Source organism: Helicoverpa zea, chromosome 6 (assembly GCF_022581195.2).
Source record: "Helicoverpa zea isolate HzStark_Cry1AcR chromosome 6, ilHelZeax1.1, whole genome shotgun sequence".
NCBI classification, from domain to species: Eukaryota; Metazoa; Arthropoda; class Insecta; order Lepidoptera; family Noctuidae; genus Helicoverpa; species Helicoverpa zea.
Window position 1 is genome coordinate 10,226,364 of NC_061457.1, and position 23,292 is coordinate 10,249,655.

General features: G+C 36.0%; 1 protein-coding gene across 1 annotated transcript; it reads right to left on the reverse strand.

Annotated features, from left to right (window-relative positions):
* Positions 1-5,183: 5,183 nt before the first annotated feature.
* On the reverse strand, positions 5,184-23,184 carry LOC124631456 (laccase-2-like). The gene is made up of 5 exons (XM_047165855.1): positions 22,817-23,184; positions 22,275-22,374; positions 21,022-22,100; positions 13,249-13,428; positions 5,184-5,842 (listed from the first exon to the last, which is right to left on the reverse strand). The coding sequence occupies exons 1-5, from the start codon at positions 22,959-22,961 to the stop codon at positions 5,475-5,477; spliced, it is 1,872 nt and encodes a 623-aa protein (XP_047021811.1). The 5' UTR covers positions 22,962-23,184; the 3' UTR covers positions 5,184-5,474.
* Between the last annotated feature and the right edge of the window lie 108 nt (positions 23,185-23,292).

Sequence of the window (23,292 nt, forward strand, 5' to 3'; positions counted from 1 at the left end):
TTTTATTTTTTTAGAGATATATCAAGACTAAAGAATTTATTTAAGATATATTTCAAAAATGCATGTAATACCCTATTCATTACATATACTTTGGAGCCTAAATATCGAATCGTACATACTAACCTGATTGTAGAATTATATTGTTTTATTTAAATTGCTAGATTATGAAGTTATTCGTTTCTAATAAAATGTCTGTCAATAAAAGGTTTTTGATATTATTATATTCCCTCCATTTATCTATGTCTGTCAAACGCAGTCTTTCGTAATGATATTTGACACAAAAATGCACATGTATCTGGGTGACAGTATAATAAAACTAACTGCCGGTTATCCAACTGGTTTTCCTAATGTCGAAAGAATGCAGCAATTAAAACAAAAAAGTTTCGGTATCGGGTTGCCCGGGTTACTAAAAAAAAAATACTAGGCAGATGATGAACTTAGGGTGCTTACATAAAGAAACAGGTTTCCGGTACAGACAAACCTGTACGGGTAGGTACCGATCAGTGCAGGCATAATATTTCAATACAATCCTATTGACTCACTTATTAAGAAACAGGTAAGAAACATAAGTTACAACCTGTTTCTTTATAAGTGAATAGGATTGTATTGAAATACTATACCTGCACTGATCGGTACCTACCCGTACAGGTTTGTCTGTACCGGAAACCTGTTTCTTTAAGTAAGCACCCTTAGTGTTAATCATGTACCTACCTAGTACTTATGTTAAGTTCATTTGTAATACTTACCTAATTTATTAAATAGTTTTGATTGTTTTATTTTTTGTCCATAATTACAACTGGTTGCTATTAAATGGCTCCTTTCTTACCTATACCACAGTATTATTTATGCCTTAGAACACAAAATTTGTTACATAAATAATAGGGCTATTGTTTCTTAGTTCCCTTTGTCCAGGTATGAAAATATTTTAATAGCGAAAAACATCTTTAGTTATGACATAGAACTTTACTGAACCACGTATATTTTATCCAGCCAGAATTTCTGAAAAATTAATTTATTCACGTAAAAATGTACAGCATGTTTTATTATCAGACCAGTAGACACCTCTATAATATCTACAATTCACTGAACAGCTCAACGTTATCATTCACACAAAGGCGGACAAACAAACAAGGTTGCAATTTCGCAAATCGGTTAAACTAATATAACTGGATCGAGTTAACTAAACAGGCTGTTAAATCAGACGTGCTTTAATTACAGGCTGTTGGTAATTGACAATTAGCGGGCCGATGCTGGCCGGTGATGGCCGATGTTATACGATAGCTGTCGACGGATTCTAAGCGATGCAATTATTTAGGAATTGATTTGATTGTTATAGAGTTGATTTTAACATTGTCGAATGTTTAGCCATTTTATCAAGAGGCAGTGTGAATAAGGGTCAGTTGCCTTTTTATTTATCATTTTGCTTTATCCGTCAGCCTGAGGAAACCACTTCATGCACTCGGTAAAAATTCCCGTTCAATAGTTTTTGCGTAAATTCCACACAAGCAAACAAAACAAGCACATAAACACTCACACACACACACTTTGTAAAGTTTTACCTATAATTAGTGGGCTTGAATGAAGAAGAATGGAAGATAATGATTAGGTTGTCGAAGCTGCAATAAATTCTTAATTTCAAGAAAATGCCTTCATATTCATTCAGTTTACAAATAAATAAATAAGACTAGCAAATACATATATTACCTTATACCTTCAAGAATAAATAATGATGAATAAGAAGACAAGTGCAGCATTCAATTTCACTATCACACAATGTTCAAAGTAATTTCATACTCTTTGCATCTCCCAACAAAAGTGATAAAAAGAGAATTTCAAAACATCTCCAAGTGAACTTAGAGTATTTAACCAACTGGATATGCTAAGAGCCCAATTCTCTATGCGCAAATATCTGTCATTTCTCTCAATGCAACATATACATGGGTGCAGCAGCCAAGCAAGACTTCCCGCGTGCACCTGGAATCACCCCAACTGCCTATGCTCCGCTCCTCGTGTAGACCATGTTAGTGTCGCTAACAAGCTGGCCAGGGGCCCGATTCTGCTGATGTACCTAATACCTAATGTGACAATTGGATATCATCTAATCGCAATAGCGGTTTTAACCTTATCGGACATCTTGCTACTATCTCAGTTCTGCTAGGATCTTAGTTGGATATCCATCATATTTATGTCGCTTAAGTAAAATTAGCAGAATCGAGCCCTTTTTAGTAGCAATAGTTCACTCACGCATTTTCCATCACATAACACATATAAAACATGCACACGACAAAGTTGACAAACACTAACATGAACTTGACGTAGGTACGTTTGTAGCTAATGACCGATGTCTCGATATCTTGTACTTTTGGCAGGAGGTAAGGCATGGCAATGGCGTATCCAATTCGTAAAATGATCTAAGTTACTGAACATCAGAGTATTGTACACGAAATAGAAAATTTTCAATTTGTATTTTCTCGTTTAATCTATTGCGGTCGCCGCTGTATTATACGTTTAAATTCCACTTCAGAAGATGAAAAATAAAATAAAACAAAAAGGTTCTGATATCTATTGTATTATCTAGACTTGTACAATAATATTGTGCTATTAATATTTAATGAAACCTTTGAATATTGTTTATTTAAATATGAATAACTAGAGTTTCTATTTATTTAAATCGTCTGATATTAAAATGATATTCAATGCCCGAATTTGAAACTATTTATTTCCTTTTTAATTGGAAATATAAACAAAAGACTATAAAATGCTTCGTTAAATATAAAAATGATCTCGTCACTTAAGCCGGCTTTTGACTATGGGATATAATGTTAAATAATATTTTATCAATAATCATACATTTTGAAAAAATATTTATAATTTGGAATGTAATATATATGTTACCGGCCGAACCCGATTTTAGGACAAACCAGTTTTGCCTAGGCTCAACTAGTTCTTCCTATAGGCGTTAGGATTAACTAGTATAGCCTAGTCCAAACTAATTTGTCCTAAGCCCGATAGGACGGACCAGTTTAGGCTAGGCAAAACTAGTTGATCCTGATATCAATACGCACACTCTAGGATAAACTGGTATGGCCTAGTCTAAACAACATGTTCATGCGGGAATGCTCCGAACGTCCCACGCCGCTCGCTCCCCGTTCGTCATTTGTCGCGTGGTTTTAAACGCATTTAGCGTCTAGTTGCTAGCCGTGCATAACGTACACGCCCCGAGCGCCTCGCGCCTAATAACGTATTTAGTTAATTTAAAAAAATACTTACCTATTATTTGTTACTTTGCTACATATATGTAGTATGATTGTTCGTATTATCAATTTATCCATAACGACGAATCATTATAGTTTAATAAAGATGATTATTTTTCTAAACACGGAGTAGTTTATTTAGTTCATCTATTTATTTACACTTTTAGATATGTATATGTTTTGACTAGGCTATACCAGTTTATCCTAGAGTGTGCGTACTTATATCAGGATCAACTAGTTTTGCCTAGCCTAAACTGGTCCGTCCTATCGGGCTTAGGACAAATTAGTTTGGACTAGGCTCTACTAGTTAATCCTAACGCCTATAGGAAGAACTAGTTGAGCCTAGGCAAAACTGGTTTGTCCTAAAATCGGGTTCGGCCGGTAACATACAAGCTGTTGATTTGCAGCCGTGCCATATTCAAGGAGGTAATTATGCTAATGATTCTCGACCCAAATCAATAAAAAAATTGGTACGTAATTTTTTTTCTTTAATTTTTTTTCGGAATTCCGTAAATGTCATCTAGCCTTATTTAAACTTGGCGCGTATGTTACTGGCGTTAAAACAGTGCTGCACCCTCACACAAACGCTAACACAAAGCATACGCAACGATCACTCATAAATTTCATTCATAAAATTGGATTACTTCGGAAATACCACGACATTACAGTGACAAAAAAAGCAGTGCATATTAGTTATTTCCCGTCTACTGTAATTCCAATCGATTATTTACGTATTGTATGTCCTCCTCCTGAACTATGGCACAAATGCAAATCAACACCTTGTATACACAGTGTCAAATGTATGACGAGCGATAAAATATTACATCTCAGCTTGCAATATGTATTACATTATATCCCATAGAGAAAAGCCGGCTTAAGGTACTTACTAAATCACTTTTCTACAAAAGTAAAATATCAATTAGCTAAACATCTGCTTTCCCAAAACTCAGCCATCAAAATCAGCTGCCATACATAATTGTTCGTGAACAAAAAACTTGCACTCTCATCCACCACACGTCATACACAACGCAACCACATAATTATACTTATTATTTCCACCTTGCAACATTTCCGCTCACTGTTTTTGCATGAGACGTGAAATTTCCATCAAAAGTATATTTTATAATGGTTGCATTCAATGCCTTAAAGTCACGCTGCAAACTTTTAGTCGGCCGATAGTTTGTTTAGGCTCATCTATACATATAATAAAATGATAGGAAAATCAAAACTGTACATTGAATATTTTTTTTAAAGAATACTTGGGGGGTGATCCATAATCGATTCTGAACCCAAATATGTAGTTTTTTAAATTTTTGTCTGTTTGTCTGTATGTTTGTCCCGGATAAACTCAAAAAGTACTGCATGGATTTAAATCAAATTTTGCATGCCTATTACCTGGAGGCCGGTTCAACACATATATATTATCACGCTGTCACCTTGACGCTTGAGCAATGAATAATTAAATAAACGAAATTGGAAATTCTATATTGCTCACGCAGACGAAGTCGCGGGCAACAGCTAGTAAGTCAATATAAAGATGAATGGTATTAGTAGACGCACATACAAACGATGAGATATTTATTATTTTTAATTTAGCCGGTACCGTACCGATTGGAAACTTTAATTGGAATCAAGATTTACTTTAATAAAAAAACCATCGGGTCAACTATCGGCCGACTGTTTAGTCTTAAGTGTGCAGCTACTCTTAAGAGAGCGACGGCGCCTCGCAGTCACTTGCTGTAGCCTCTTGGTCCACAATTACATACACTTTCACTATTTGGGCACTCCAAGTAAAATCTCTCGTTTTTACACCGTCTACTCACCTAAATTCGCGGCCGCCAGTCGCCGACATCGGAATGATTTATCGATATTAAACGCACCAAATGTCAGCCATACCTACTTATTTCCCGCGAGAATAAAACACGCGTAACTTAAAAATTACATTTATTTACACTGCTAGAATAACTGTTTAATATAAGTAGGTACAGGTTTTTATCATTCACAGCTTAAAATAATTTAGAACACGATATCAAAACGTGTTACTGAACAACAACATTTTTATCCTACTATTCGACCCAAACTTAATATTTATTTATCCTTCAATAAAAAACCAATTGCGCTGTAAGTAATGAATAACCTAAACAAACATATCACAAATCAAATAAATAGATTGAGCAATACAAACTAAAGGTAACTATAGGATCGACCGTACGGTCGGACTCATATGAGAAAATATTCGGGGCCGACATAGGACCCGCATTTAGGGAAGTCGGGGGGCGCTTGAACGAAATCACTCTGTTCGCCTACTTTGAGAATAAAGTCTAGGCCTCTGGTCCAGTGTGAGGATCTTTCGTCTCTCATCATCCAGAAGCCAGGGTTATCAGCCTTAAAACGGAGTGCGACTGCTCCGTACTTCGGCACTACTATAGTATCTTTTCGTACTGGGTCGACGAGGTTCTTGTTAAACAGTGTTCCTTCTTCATTCATCTTTCTAATGGCATCTCTGTCGTAACTCCTGCTGAGTTCTCGCATGCCGACCACGTAGAAGCTGTAGCCGTGAAGGTGGAATATGTGGTCGGATTCTCCACCTGCAATGAAAAGGGAAACTTTATATTTTCCTTGTAAATTAACCGATATTGGTGAAGGTAGGAAGAGAGTAAATGCATTAACATTTAATTGGCAGCCGATGCTGAACATAATTATGAGCAATATATGTGATTGACATTTACAATGAACATAAAGTGGTTATGCCCTTTACTTTTACTAGTGAGTGTTATTGGGACTAATTTTAAACTTTCTCTACTTATTATTGATCGACACCTCTATCCATCTAACCAAATGTTTTCGTGTATTCAATATTTCCAGTGTGCTAGTTGTTCACTAATATTATTCAACTTATATAACGCGTATTGCTATAATTAAACTAGAATCAACATTACATCACAATATAGTTTGCATAAATTCGTTAACCTAGAAGATTCTATGGAGCTTGGCCTAAAAACAATTTGAATGTCGGTAATTCGTTCTTCACTTGTTTTCCATTGATATAAAGAACGAGTTAAATAAACAATATCTTAAGTACCTACATGGAATAAATGAAAGCTGACAATTGGATGTTCTTCTAATTAATAATGCAAAGAACCACTAAAATACCCCATTCATATTATTTGAACATTTCGTGTCTTGTTCGAGACACATGTCTTTGTGATTTTAACAGTCGTTTCCCAGACGGCTGTGAATAAATCAAAGCCGTCTGGGTATAAATAAATATTTCACGTCTTTTGTGGATGTTATTTTGAAGCTAGGAAGACGTTTTCTTCCTACTGACGGCCGTTCCGATATGGTATTTATTTGCTGATTCGCTTGCTTAGCTTAATTTTGTGAGTAGCCCCATACAGGTTATGTCAAATCCTATCTCTAATAAGCAAAACAACAGATATATAGAATATTGGGATCGACCGCTAGTTGAGGTCAGCATCCAACCTAATAAAAAACCTCAATAGTTTATGACGGAGAGGCTTCTTCTAACGTAGTGACTAGGTAACAGAGTCAGTAGTTTTTAGATAGGCATTAGTCTAACCGTAACGACTTGAAACTTTCAAACGAAACGTTTGAGGTTCGCGAAAAGTAGTTTCGTCTGTAACCCAAACGAATCGTGTTCTTGAAATTTCCCTTCTGAAAAGGCTTGCTTAGATTAGACCAATGTCACCCATCCTATAATCAGCCTAGCCTTTTCCCAACTATGTTGGGGTCAGTTTCTAGTCTAAGTGGATGCAGCTAACTCGCTGTAAAACACTACCAGTGTTTACCACTACGAGCGGCTTCCTGTCTGACCTCCTCAACCTAGTTACCTGGGCAAACTAATACCCCTCACCAACCAAGAAACCAACTGCGATAAGATATGCGATAAATATCTACACCAATATACTCGAGCTATACTTAAACTGTAGGTTCCGGCTGTCATTGAACATCCTTGGCAGTCGTTACGGGTAGTCAGAAGCCAGTAAGTCTGACACCAGTCTAACCAAGGGGTATCGGGTTGCCCGGGTAACTGGGTTGAGGAGGTCAGATAGGCAGTTGCTTCTTGTAAAGCACTGGTACTCAGCTGAATCCGGTTAGACTGGAAGCCGACCCCAACATGATTGGGAAAAAGGCTCGGAGGATGATGATGATACTCGAGCTGTTACTTAGATACCTACTAGACTTTCATCAGTAAACGGAACTGTTCTATAATAAACACAACTAAAAATCTTAATTAGGTTAATGAATTCAGTGAAACGTGACATCTTGGATATTTAATTAGATTACGCTGAGCCGACCTCGCCCATTCAGTTAACTTTATGTCCGGTATGGTTTAAATAATTATACGAGTTAACCGACTAAATGATGTCCCCGACGAGAAATAAAAGACAGTTCAAAATGTGATGGCGATGTGAATGGGTTTTCCGTCAATATGTTTCTGTAATTTATTGAGACAAGACTGATTTAAAAATACTTATGCATTTTTCACGCTATTTCTTTAACTACAAAAAAGCAATTTATCAGCATATTGTTGTTGTTGTTTGTTTTATAAAAATTGCTGTTGCTTTTTTTATTTCCAATTAATTGAAAGCATTTATGTTTTTTCCATAGCATGAGCTGAGCTGTTGTTACGAAGTTCGAATGAATACCACTATAATGCTGGTTCATTTTACAGAAAACCCTATAATTACAGCACGTAAAGTAGGCTCTTTACATAACAGATAAATGCCACGATTTCCACTAATAACAGTTACTTTGGCCCGAAACTAAATATACCATGCAAAACCAACCGCAAAAAGTGAAGTAAGTAGAAAAACTAGGGCACTTTTCACAGTTGCGAAACTAGTAACTGAATGACTGACTTTTATATAAACAAATTGTTAACACGTTTAGAAGAGATTTTGTATTATAAGCAGTCACGGAAGCCAGAATCGAGCCGAGTTAGGTACTGTAGAGTAGTTAAATACTTCTTTGTCCATAGATTTTGTTCGTTGTTTTGTGCCTGGCTGGACAACTACATATTTAAATATGTATTGTTCTATGTAAAAAGAGTAGCATTAGGTTCTGATATTAAAAATTGTCACTTCCCTAGCCGGTCCCGGTTACGCGCTACAGTACCTACTTCATCATCCTCCTGCCCTTATCCCAATTTTATTTGGGGTCGGCGCAGCATGTTTTCTTCTTCCATACTCTTCTATCTGCCGTCATCTCACAAGTAACATTCTTTCTTACCATATCTACTTTCACACAGCTACAGTACCTACTTATACCTAAGTTATATCAATTCGTAGGCCGGGCTAAGATCAATGAACTACCTATATATCATTTTTAGGATATGACATACGTTATGAGGAATAAATATATTCTAGTAAATCCAGGAAAAACGCTAGATTATAATCAACACAATATGCACGTAATATTTTCCTCTGCAGTAATAACAGCTATTAGATAAGTTCAAACAATTTTATAGCGTAACATAATAACTCTCAATTAAATCGAGAAAGTCTAGCCTTACAATCATCATTAGTAATTCTCTTTGTAAGCCTACCTCTCTGAAGGTATTATATTGTATTGGAAATTAACTAACATAGACCCGGCGTCCATTGATAGCAAGGCAGGATTTTTGGCGACTCAAAAGTTGAATTTTTTCATTAGTTTTAAGCACTTTTAAGATATATATGTATTAAACAAAGGACTTTAAAAGGGTCCTGAGAGAATTTATGCTGTGCCTGTATGAGAAGTAGCCTATCTTCTTCGCCAAGACTACCAATTTCCATAAGTCCTAATTTCATTTCAATCGGTTCAGCCGTTTCACGTGAAAGCGTAACAAAATAAAGTAATAACGAATTAAAGATTCGACTCCGAAAAATGCCTTGCCGTTCCGTGCCGTAAATTAGTGCCCGGTTTTACTTGAAAACAAAATTGTTGAATGATTGATTAAGATATTCTCCTAGAGTACCTGCAGACAACAGACTAAACAGTCGGCCGACAGTTGGCCCGATGGTAGGAAAGTTTTCTTTAAGGAATTCAATCAAAGTTTTTAGTCGGGCTGATACCAGTCAAATACCTGATTGATGCTTCGTGCGTACTTCCATTCATCTACGTACTGATTTATGAGCCCAAACCAACGATCAGCCGACTAAAAGTTTCTAGTGTGCACTTACTATAAGATATTCTCTTACCGTGATTGATATTGCTAGACTGACTGTTAGGTTTCCTATTCAGAAGTTGCAACTTCATTTACAATATTCTGTTACGAAATGGGCTGGGAAAACTAGATGGAATTGCGCAAGCAATTGTTTAGCTCGGGTATTATTTTGTTTGCGAGCAAAACATCACACCTGTACGGTAGACAGCCCCAAAGACAATATTATTACTTATGTAATTTAGTCTAAGTATCCGCTAAGTACAGTTGAGAGCGAAAATTAGGGAACATTTTTCTTTTCGTCATTCTATATTCAGTAGGTATAGCTATATCAAGCAAATTAAAGAGAAAGTAAAGGTTATGACGTTAAAGGAAGTCCAGGCATTGGCATTCGATAGACGAAAATGGGAGGAGCTGCACTGAAAAGAGTCAGCACTTAAATTAAATAAAGAAGAAGATATTCAGTAAATGCTGTCTGTCTTAAGGATGAACGAAGGCAAGTCACTAACATTGTATTAAATAGCGTACTATTTGAAAAATATCTCTCTCTAAAAATGTTCGGAATATGCAGTAGTATCTTCTATTCCAAACTTTACACTTGTCACTCTAAGTCCAAAACTACTTGAATCCTTACTTTGGTCATAACAAAACTCGCTATACCATAAATCACCATGATAAATGACTCTGGTACTTATGTTACACACATCGGCTGCATATCGAAACTCATGCAATGCTTGTTAGGTCAGGTTTCTTCACATAGTGCGTCAGTTGATCCTAATGAGAATGATTTGATAAATTATAGTCGTGTAAGATAGCTCGGCCTAACTAGTTATTATACTGCGTTATATACAACCTTACTTATGAGTATTTTGCACCATGAAATACAATATCATAAAAGAGCCTCAATCCAAAGTATGATAGGAAACATCTGACAATTTGAATCGCCATAGTTTTCATTTGACAGTTGCATAATAAATATTACTTGGTTGAAAGTTTCAGTAAAATAAACGACCAGCTTTTAAAGTGCGACCACAAGCGCAAATGTCATAGTACCATAATTTTACCCCTGGGCTTGTTTCATTTTAAAATCATACAAATTACGCCTTCTATGAATAGGTTAAAACGTTTGCCAAGGACTATAAATAAGGCCGTAATGTTTCGACAAACGATTTTCAACACTCAAACTATTTGCCAATCTTTGTTCCTTCACTTAAGCCTTGCTTACATAAGGACCATAAACGGTATTATGTTAAGGTTAATATTGACGTTCAAGCAAACTTAACTCAAGTACCGTTTCTAACTTTCGGTGATGGAAAGTGGAAACTTTAGACACAAACTGCCTAATAAGGAAACTAAGTGTGTACCTTATGTACTCTTTGAAATATGTACATAAGGCTTATAACTACTTAAAGTCACTGGTCTCGTAATTATGGGCTTTGAAGATTAGTGCGGAAAGCTAACAACCTTCCGCGTTTCTGACTGTCCTATCATATTGAGACTTAACGAATATATGTCTACTAATACTGAGTAAGGTTTTTCGTTTTAATAAAACCATTTCTTATATTCCATTCAGAGTACTGATAGCTTTCAATCGAGCTGCAAACTTATCGAATCGGATTGAGATACGAGTTTCGATTGTTATCGAAGCGCTCATGTGTCGCTCGTAGGTTAGAAAATAAATCAAATAAATAGCAACCTACGGATATAACCACTGTCATTCTAGGCTTTGATAAAATATTAAAGACGTTATTACTAGAAATTGTGTATGATTTATTTAACAATACCTTCGGAACCTTTTTCAGCGCAAATCTTTGAAGGTAATTTTCTTAGGCAATTTCTTCCTCCAGATGTTATTTTCATAACGTAGTACCTATTGGAATATTATCAGAATTGGTACTTCTTTTACATCACTTTCTATTTATCTACATAGATAGTATGAAAACTTCAAAATCATATATTAATTTAATATATAAAAGAAAGTCGTGTTAGTTACACCACTTATAACTCAAGAACGGCTGAACCGATTTAACTGAAAATTGGCAGGGAGGTAGTTTAGAGCCAGGAGAAGGACATAGGATAGTTTTTATCACCATCCGGCTACGGGAAGCAGTTATCTCGGGACGCGGGTGAAACCGCGGGCGGAAAGCTAGTATATTATATATCCAAAAAAGGCTCTGGCATTGGCATATACACTTATGGCAAAATAACACAGACGAGGTCGCAGTTAATCATACATGGTTATCAAAACATTGACAGCCTCAAAGTTAGATAGAGTAGGATCACTAACTTTGCAACTACTAGCGTCCCTTTAGGTTTAAGGAAAGTATTTATTATTTAGATCGACACTTTATGAAAGTACAGTTAGTTCATGAAACGAGTAGATATCAACCAGCTGAGCAGTTATAGTCGATAAAGAAACACTACAAACAAATTAAATGTAAAGCCTAAAAGCCATAAAAACTTTCACAAGCTTATTCGCCAACCATTTCCTTACCACGATGTTATACAATTAAGTTGAAACGTTAAACTTTAATGTACCAGTATAAAATGTCTGGATGCAATTCTAGCTTTTAACGCGCCACTCGTTTAAAGAAAGGCTTCTATGTGTTTTTTGCTGTAACCATAGTTGTTCAACTGCAAGCCATAGATAATCGTGCTGTGGTTTTAAACGCTCTCTAGATTCAATATAAACAGCTGAGTATCATGATCTCCCGAGCCTATTCCCAACAATATTGGGGTTAGTATCCAGTCTAAACGGACACAGCTGGGTACTAGTGCTTTACTAGGAGTGACTGCCTATATGGCCTCCTCTACCCAGTTACCTGGGCAAACCAATACCCCTAGGTGAGACTGGTTGTCGTACTTGACAGGTTAGTTCATACAAAATAGTTGCTAATAAAATATTGTTCGCTACAAATCACTGCGCGATTTTCATTATTAACCCTAAACGTACCTAAATTTTGCACAATACTGCAATATTGTGCAATTATATTGTGTGGTCTAAAACCGACCTTATAAATGACAGCGGAGTTATGTCATATAATTACACTGACATAAATACGTAGCTGTAATGTATTCTAACTATTCACTCTCATTACATTACTTAAGATTAAATAGAATCTTTAAAGCAAGTTTTCAATTGCAATCTGAGTATGTGATTTCAGATAAACCTTGTCTAAATGCCCAAATTATCGCGAAATAATGTAGTGATCCAGTCTGTTATCTTTTACATAGGTAACTTGAAACCATAACATGTCTGAATAGAAAGCGTGTATTCTACTATTATTAATAATTTCACTGATAAAGAGCTAAATCAGGCTATAAGCACGCTTTTAGTACCTAATAGCTGGTTTTGCATCAACACAGTTTACAACGTTGGCAATTTTACTAATAAATCATGTTCCATTAAACTGGGAGAGTATAAACTGTTATCCAATGCAGCCATTTACCTTATAATTCAATAATGGCATATTGGGCAGGCTGCTGAAGTCCAAAATGGTTGGCACTCATCAGAACAGACTAATATGAATAGCTGAGTACACAGCGCCGAAATCATCCTCCCCACCTTACAACGCGTTAACACCACAACAACCATAACAACGCGTTAACACTAGTAGTGTTTCCGCTCATTTTCTCCGAGCGTATCCTACGGGTGGAAGACAAAACAATTGACAATTCAACGATGAACCTGAAACTACTTGACGGGTTCTTGCCTCTCGAAATGTGTCGTGCATAAATTTACTATACGGAAAATCCTCTAGTATGAAAGAGCTGTTACTTTTATTTAAACAACTTAATAAGAAGAATAGCTATGTATATATGAATTACCTTGATCAAACATAACCAGCTCCACAGTGGATCCTAGAGGTACATTCTTGACATGCACACACTCGTCTCCATGGCCCGGCTCTTTGGGACAGAAGGCGTTGGCCCCCACATCGTCACCCTGAGTCAGCAGCGGTGATGCTGGGTATGTGAAGCGATGCCCGTCGGTTTGTCCCCAACTCTCTGGAACAAGGCAGGTGAGGGCTTAAGTTTACGGAGTAAAAGGTGCCTTTTTTGGGAGATTTTTAAAAAATTGGTTTAAAATTTTAAAATCTGGTACATTTTTATGTGAAATTCTCTGAAGGTCAATCGCATGTATTTTGTTACAATTCTGAAAGGTTTTTATTTCAGAACAGTCTGATATTTTTTAATTAAAATCAGAAAACGTTAAAGTTGCTCTTAAAATGTGCATTGAATTAAAAATAAAACCGACGGTATTTATTTGTGAAATGAATGGGAAAATATTTTAATACTCAAAATACACAAAAGCTTAAAGCAAAAATATATTCGTAAATGGTAACTTTTTAAGAAAATAATACATTGGTATAAAAAATATCCCAAATTTATATAAGAGCCACGACAGACGGAAAATTTCGTGAAAAATCTCATATATGGATAATTGCGGGAGAATTTCAAAAAAACCAACAAGGATGGTTCACAATACATCACAATCGAAGTAATTGAAGGCTACGGAAATTGGCTTCCATGTCATTTGGTATGATCATTGTAAGGGATTTGAAATTGTGACCACAATACGCCTACTGCGGGATATCGGTTCAATTCCGTCCGTATCGGTCCTGTAGTCTGAATGTGGTTTTGATTTGGGAAGTATTTTGTATGCCTTTTGATTATACAGTTAAACTTCAGGAGTTATCGAAATGACTTCGTGTAGGTACTTGAAGTACTAGTCAGCTATGCCATTCGGAGGAGGCTAATAGTAACTTTACGCTAGTTATAATGTACGAACAAACTGTTGAGAGCTGCGACTTTATTTGGGTAAAGACATACGAATGAGATTAGAGCTATGTTGCGTTTGTGATACAACGAGGACAGAAAACAATGCAATTTAAAGAAGTTCTGGAGTCTGAACATAAATAAGCTACTTACTATAAATAAAAGCATTTGAAACAATGGCTGCAAAATACAATAACTTAATTTGCTTTAAATTAAGAATACTCAAAACAAAAACAATCCACCTACATGAAAAACATTAAATGATATTTGTTACCACAGCGAATTATTTCCACAATAACAATTATAAATGATGGAGTATCAGGGTGATTCCGACACGACCATACAATTATGCAACCGAGTAACAATGAGCGACGGATTTAATTAACACACGTGAACAATTATTGCATATAGCACAAAAACATTTTTCTGTCGGGTTTACATCATGTGGGATTTCCAAAAAGCAGATAAAAAAGTCCTATTGCATATAGTCTTCAAAATATGAGGACTATAAACGAATGTTTGTGATCTTCTTGTCTAAAAAACCTCTAAACACATACAAAACATGGTCTTAAAAGAAGTACCAGCTTAAGTACTAGGTTTAAACTACCGTCCCGAAGAAAGTTCATGGACTAAACCTAGCACTAACGCACGTTTTAAAATAAAGTGTAGAATGAACAATATATTCTTTGCATATTTTTTTGTCTATGTTCACGGGCAATCACCTTTTAGGATAAATCTATTGAACCGATGCTCGTGTGAACTTCCTACGTGTTTCTAAAAATTACATGAACAAGGTAACCATGGTAACGCGTCTGGGAAACGCGACTATTATGAATGGTCGGACGTTTATTATTTTAGGAAATATCACACGTACCCACTTCCTGGGTTCATTCTATTTTGGGTTATAAGGACATACGTAACAATAATATTTTTGTAGGCAACCCTCAATCGTATGTAAATTTGATAATTTTTAAGTCTGTTTTGCAATAACACGACTAGTATGTTGTAGTAATTTTTATGATTTGCTTAAAATAAATGGAATAACAGAAACAAAAAACAGACAAACATTTTTATTTGTTATTCCAAACATGGATACGCAAAAAGTTTCTCTATGGTTCCAAATTACGTTAGTCACAGTAAAAAAATTGCATATTCGTTCGGCTTTCCGTCTTAAGTACTTATATTATAATATATAACTGGTTTTTTACCTACACGGGTTGTGTATTTTTATAACAAAAAAACATTGCTAGATACCTCTCCGTCTACATTTTTTGTTCAAGAAGATTGTTTGCGTCACTCGTCTTGTGGATAATACTTCAGGTAAAGAAAATAATGACAAATAATTTAGTTAGCATACAGAGATACATGATCTCTTAAATATTAAGTAAAACATATATATAGACAAAAAATATCTCGTTTTGCAGATCGAAGCTAAGAAAAACTACGATATTTCTCATTGTAAACTTCTTATACGTCCATTGGTAGGTACATGATATAGTAAAGTATCGAAAGCTTCCATTTAATAATAACGACAGTGACCTCTCATAATAGCCCTGTGTCTCGTGAGCTCCGAGAAAGCGACAAGTCAATTAGAATATTCAAGTTCCGAGTATTGGACGCTCTGCTCTCCGTGACGTACAAAATGCATAGCATATCTACAACTGCAAGTCAATAGAAGTACTGACACGTCAATAGTATTCCAGGTTTGATTCCTATAGGGAATTGTTCGAAAGAGTTACCGCGGCCCTGGTACATATAAGGCCTACGACGGAACTCGACGGTTTTTAGGCGACGGACCCACAGCGGGAGAGGTCATTAGATGATTTTTGAAGTCGATAAAAAAAATGTTTCATTCCTAAGTCGGGCCAAATGTATTTGTTGTTTGTTAGAAACATTCACAAACAGTCCAGTTTGTAAGTTGGTGGTGTGGCGCCCCGTACTTGGGCACGTTAAGCCGGTGTCCCCAACTGTTACCCAGTAGCAATCATCAGAGAAAAAAATCTGTTACCAAGGCTTGTTAGGTGATTAAAACCTGCAGCTCACTTGATAAGAAGAAGTATAATATAGTATTTTATTATGCATCAAAATAAGTTTATCACTGGAGGCCCCACATAATGAAGAATACACTTGGCATACTTAGTTAAAGCTAGTGATACCTGATATGTGTAATAAAATTCAGATTTATTTTATGACATCAAATTATATAATCGCCTCACGTTTTACTGCTAATAGAAGCCATGGAAAAATCCAATAAAATTTTACTTGACACGGCTACCTCGCCTAGAATCTGTTGCAGCGCTTATAGCCACCGCCAGTTAACAGTTAATTATTATTGTAGCAAAATCATCTGCCTAGCCTTTTCACAACGATGTCGGGGTCGGCTTCTAGTCCAACTAGACGCTGAGTGCTAGTGGTTTAATGCTGTGTGTGAAGATGACTTCTAGGTCATAAGTAGGAAAAACTTAGCTGGATACACAATATACGACTATTATTTAGCCTATAATTTGTGCCTGTTGCGAAATCTGCTAGAACTTGTGATTCTTTGCTGCCTATAAAAAACAAATGACCATCGCAACTGAAAGAGTAACTTTCATTTGAGTCTTGTAAAATTAAAACAACATCCTATTGTTGAAATGAGTATTTTTGCAGCTGTTGTTTTGTGTTACTTGCTACACACACTCAAACATGCACTTAGACCGTACAATATTTGACACTTTTAACGTACATTAACACTACTAACTACTTGAAGTATAGGTAAGTAGTACTACTTGAAGTATAAGTACAACATAACTTAAGAAGTTTCAAGCATTTTGGCATTAAGTGCTTGTAAACGTCAACACTAATCACCATTACATTATACGCATGTGTGAGTGATTGTCTAAGGTTGCGCATACGCAGATCGTTCATCCAGTAAGCTTGGACGACGCAATCATTCACGGCGTATCATTTGCGGTTTACGCGGACGCTGTTACGACCGTTGATTACTTCACTTTCTTCATGAACACCGTGTCATGGCGCTATTATATGTAAAATAACTTTATTTATGCTGTAAAACATTTAAAACCGAAAACTAGAAAGTCAATAATGACTTTGAATGGCTAGCTTTACTTCGATTTGCTTTGTTGAAACCATTTTGAAACTTGGATAATTCTATTTTCAAATATCGTTTATTTTGGACCGGTTTTTATAATCCATTCAACCAGTGTCGTTCTCAATTCGAAACATATCATAGATAATTACACAAAATTCAAATAGTTCTTACTTCTGCTAACTGGGAACATTAAGCAGACTGCCAGTCAGTCAGATTTAATGATTGATAGGTGGTACTCGATCATTAGATACGCTTCCAGATGACCCGAGTTCCAAATACGAATGAATCATTTCAAATAGAAGTTTGCACATGAGCTTATTTGTATGAATATCGCTTACTGCATCTAAACCACTTATCCATATCAATATTAGTGAAACTTCATTTGCATATTTTATTATAAAATGGCGCATGCTATTGATTAATTACTTCATCTAAAAGAAAGTGGTTCTAGTTACACAGTTTTTATAACTCAAAAACTGCTGGCTGATTTGGCAAATAATTGGTGGGTATAGCCTAACAATAAAGGTATTTTGATTTTAATAGCATAAAACTAAAATCATTCCCTCTGAATGCAGGTGAACCGCGGGTGGTGTTAGTAATTACTATATAATACTACTAGCTTTTGCCCGCAACTTCGTTCGCGTGGAATAGTGACTACCAGCAGATTTTTGATTTGACCAATAGATGGCGCTATATGTCCGGAATATTTTTTTTTTTTTTTAATAAAAACTATCCTATGTCCTTTCTCAAGTTTCAAACTATGTCTGTACCAAATTTCACACAAATCGGTTCAGTAGTTTAGGCGTGAAGAAAAGACAGACAGACAGACAGACAGACAGAGTTACTTTCGCATTTATAATATTAGTTTGGATATTGTGAATTTTATATTGTTGTTCTTTCGAAATGAAAACAAGTGCTTATGATTTGGTGAAAGGCTTAACACAAATGCTCAATCAACTTGGCTATGTATATCCATTTTACCTTGAATTCTTTGTGCGTAGAACAATAACGATTGCTACCAACTATGCAAAGCAATTTTGAAATCACATAAAACGAAATTATTTTCTTATGTTACATTTGCGAAAGAAATGCGTGACTAACGAGGTTATTACATAGTTATTATGTACCTACAAATTAAGTACCATCTAAAATATTTATTTATAAAAAAATATTAAATACACATCTTCATCTCTCGAGCCTTTTCCCAACTATGAAGGGTCGGCTTCCAATTTCTAACCGGATGCAACTAGTACCAGTGTTTTACAAGGAGCGACTGCCTATCTGACCTTCTCAACCCATTTATCCAGGCAACTTCCATTTGGCAAGACTGGTGTCAGACTTACTGGCTTCTGACTACCCGTAACTACTGCCAAGGATGTTAAATGACAGCCGGGACTTTTCTTTATCGTGACTTCTGAAATACGGGAGAACTCTTCATCTATCTATGCTCAGCTGAAGCAGATAAGAAAACATACATATTCTAAAAACAAATAATTATTTAAGTGTTACGATTAGATGCAATATTTTGAAACCAGTGACCTGACCCACTAACATATTGAGTTGCCTAAGCAGTGTTATGTAACACAAAATGCTCATAACTCTAGACGAGTGTGTTTTAAACGCAGTAAGAGGTCAGTTAACTTTGCTTTACAAAACTATAATCGAATATTATAAAGAAGAAGAGTTTGTGTATCTCTTTGCTTGAACGCAATTTCAGAAACTACTAGTTCCATTTGATAAAAATATTTCAATAATCGATAAGTAGCCCGTTTCCGTACTACAAGACGCGACTGGAACCATATGCGGAAGTAAATGTATAAAAATAATATTTTCATAGTTTACCTATGTGAATGTAGTTTCATTCATACATATATCAAAATTACGTCGGTAAATACTTTAATTCCACAACGACAACAAAAGAAAAAACCCTAGTAGAAAAAAGTTAAATGTACGATAGGTACTCAAAGCCCATGGAAAATAGCTCATTTATTTCAATGTTTTTACTCCGACCCCGTCATAATAAGGAAAATAAAAGTAAGAACATCAGAACCCTTTCGAGTCTGTTATGTTTGGTGTTATATTTCGACATGTAAGTGCCGACGAAAATGAAAACCAAACGACCTTGGTGGTTGACCCACAAGTATATTGGATGACCAAACATACTCGTTGATGTTCCCTGAGTAAACACGCGCTAAACTATTTAAAATATACTTTTTAGAATATGTACCAATACACTTAACTCTGTCAGTAATACCTATTTATGTAATCTTCTTCTCATCAATGTTATTTGTTTCGTCAGAAAAGTTGAAGCTAAATCGCAATACATTTTTTTTTTAAGAATTTATATTAAAAATATATATAAAAGAGTTAGGGAGATACAATTGGAGTCTTCTCGCTAAAAGCGATATCTTACAGAGACAACCTTTGGATGAAGAAGATGCTGTGTATAAATAGCAGTTTTCAAAAAAAAACTTTACATAAGAGTACCTAAGTCATCAAATAACATAATAATACCTAAAACGAATAAAAAAAAATCCCACCTACATTGTAAGAATCTGTTCTACTCCTACACTTTTTATTTGACTCACTCGATTAAAAACGAAATATCTCTTAAAATATAGCTAAAATATACAGTGTTACAATGAAATTGAAATACGATGTTGAATATTTTCACTTTTCAATCAAATATTTGAATATTTTAGCACATTTTTTTGCCCGATCGCCGATATACATAATTATACTCGAGACACAATTGTTTTTCTATTGTTTTATAATTAGCGGCATAAAAGCAGTTAAAACGGCTACTAGGTATTTATTCAATACATTAAAATCTCAATCCATTAATCTTAACTTGGATAACTTATTAAGTAAGTAGATACTATAATTAAACACTCGATGCGTTTACACCTTAAATTTGAAGTAATTAAGGAATCTTCAAAAAGTTTTTGCTATAAGTACAAAGAGGTAAAAATAGAGGCTAAAAAGAATTACGTCATAGATATTTACAAAAATTATGAAGACAAATGGATCTCCTAAAATAAACATTATTATTTCTTGAGGTCGAGTTACAATTTATGTAATAACTGGGTCAGTGGTAAAAATGGAATAGTATAATCCATACTTCCATCCAAATAATTATTATAAAGGCGAAAGTGACTGTCTGTTTCGTCTCACGTCATGGATTAACTGCTGAACCGAATTTCATCAAAATAATATACGAGCTTAAGATGATTTTTTATTTTTAACATGATAATGTGCTACTTGTTTGTGCTGTTATAAGTTTCTAAATTAATAATATCGCGGCATTAAAAAAGTATGTTTAAACTAAGTAGGTACCTACATATATACGGTTGCTAAATCCGAATAATTAATTAATCAGACTGTTAATTAGATCATTGACCTGTATCATTTGAATAGCAGTTGAAAACTCAGTGTGTGAAAATTTTAGCTGCATTGTAAAATCATTGACGTCATTCTGCACCTCGTATAAAAAGACTATGTAGTAGATCTGCTTTTAAACTCGCTATCATGCGATGGAGTTTAAAAACTAAATTGTTATATAATTTATCAATAGCCAGAAGCCACAAACTATAGAATCAAAACTTTCAGCCATCTAAAACTCGTTAGCGCACTTGACCATAAGAGATTTAAAAAACTTCGTACGCGCCACTTATGACCAGATAATTTAATACAAAAGAAAGTTTGTAACAATATACAATTACAATACTCACCGACTCGTTTCGCCGAAATTTGCCTTGTCGAATAATTAAAAGGCACATAAATTATGTTGTCAAGATTATCCACGAGATCAGCTGGCAGTTTGGTAGATGCGTGGAGCTCATTCAAACATATCACATTGTCAGATTCACAACGATCACTAGACACTGTCGTTAACTCACGGTACACTTCTGCATTAACTGTGTCGTCATCTTTGTGCAGCACTTTTTGTTCCTTGTTTTCGTATACTAAATTGGCTACACCTTCCAAGTTGTCTTGGCAACTCTTTACAGCGGCAACTCTGATTTTGTACTCGCCGGGTGCTCTCTTAGTTTCCAAAATAAAATCAACTCGCTCCCCTCGGCCTAACCCAATGGAATTCACACGTTCCGGCTGAATCGGGTGCCCGTCCAAAGTAATCACTTCCAGAACATGATGATCAATTGAAAATGTAATCGGACAGCTTTTTGATCCCCCTCCGTAAGCCAAACGGAACCTATATCTCTTTCCATATTCCACATTGAATGAAGACTGTGGAGAGTCAGGGGATTCGGATGATTTTCCTCTACCATTTATGAGTAGTGATTCAGCGTTTGGGATGCGCGAAATGACCCCGGCGAGGGGTCCCATTGAATGACCCCATTCCGACACGTAGATAGTGTGTTCACTTGCGTCCACATCATATAATTTCTTAAGAGGGTCGAGACGTGGAGACTGGCGCACAACGAAGGCCCCCGCGAGACCGTCTGCGGCATCAGCAGCAGAGTGTGCGTGATACATGTGCGTGCCAACAGCTGACGCACGGAATTTGTACTGGAATGTTGTGTAGGCAGGCTGAGGGCACTGGGTCAGCATGGGAGCTCCATCCATGAAGGGAGTCTCTTTCTGTGGTTGACCGCGCCAGTGGATAGACAGCGCGTGTGCTGGAGCTCGATGCACCACGTCTACGACTAGGATGTCGTTCTCGCAGACGTGCAGGGTAGGTGCCGGCAGAGCTCTGTTGGCCACCAGGACTCCCCGCTCCCGACCGTCCGCAGATATGCATGTTGCAGGACAATCGCCCCCATCCTTCTCCGTGCAACTGCCGCAAGATCTAGTATGGAACAAAGTGCATATTTTTAGAATAGAAACGATTAATGTTTAGAAGTGAAACATGTTTTACAATGAATTAGCATTTTTGAAAGTTTCTCGTTCAAATGACTGCGAGACTTAAAATAAATTGCAATAAAAAACTGCGTTACATTTGGTTGTTAAAAATATGACTTACTTGCTAAGCGTTTTGTAGACCTCGATGACTAGTTTCACGCGGCATATCATTGGCCAATCCAACTCGTGACATTCTCGGTCACAGTTTTCGAAATATTCCTCTGTAAACAATAGTAATCAATCAACACAATATATAAGCAGCCAACTAATTATACATAGTATGTCGATAAGTATTTCAAAATAATCAAGTGTTGCAAAATAAGTAGGTAGTTACTTCATTCATTGAAGTTTATTTCCTTGTAAACTCGTCTTCGATCGATTCCGCGAAGTTTGTAAAAGGTGATCGATTGCACTAACTTTTATGTGTCTGCAGACGTTAGTTACTTCCTAATGCTTAGTACTTTAATAAAGACTCGCTTTTAACAGGTTCTGGTAATTTAACTTTAAACATTGGTTTGAATAATTTAAGCAGAGTTTAGATTACGTTTTAATTAGACATTAACACATGTAAAAGTAAGTAGCTACTGTTTACTTTGCGACACTTAATTAGCATACCTACCAATATTACTCGTTCATGATAAAAAACTTAAAAAGCAAAATTACCTGGCATCGGCGTATAATGCACCACAACAATAACTCCGGCTAGTATTACAGTTAACACTAATATCCTCTGCAAGGACATAAGCATGTAATTTGGCTTCACCAACAACACTTCGCGCACTTGAGTCGCCTCCTTTTCCGACTCCATGGTTAATGAGAAAAAAACAACTTATTCCACTATGCGTCAATCCGAGCTTACATGATTAATTTTAAAAGTTGTGTTCGTAGTTTGAAAAGTGAGAGGTACAACGTTCGCGGGCACGCGAGTCGACCACAAAGTGGCGACTGGTATGGTCTTGGGCCGTCGCCTCTGATTGTTGCAACACCGTGCACCGCCAAGTTTTGCCGCATTGCAAGAGGTTCGATTGGACCGCCAATTCGGAAGTAAATTGGCGGGCACCAGAATGAACTCTCTCTGCAAGTTACGCAATTTTATATTGTGCAACCGTTATATTAATTTCCACCATGCCGCCACTTAC

What these genes read in the sequence shown, in the direction of transcription:
- LOC124631456 (XM_047165855.1), bottom strand. Translation starts at nt 22,961, where the DNA reads ATGGAGTCGGAAAAGGAGGCGACTCAAGTGCGCGAAGTGTTGTTGGTG. An exon ending in GCATTATACGCCGATGCCAG is followed by an intron (nt 22,375 to 22,816) that starts GTAATTTTGCTT and finishes TATTGTTTACAG; the next exon opens with AGGAATATTTCGAAAACTGT. An exon ending in GCTGGTTATGTTTGATCAAG is followed by an intron (nt 5,843 to 13,248) that starts GTAATTCATATA and finishes TTTTCATTGCAG; the next exon opens with GTGGAGAATCCGACCACATA.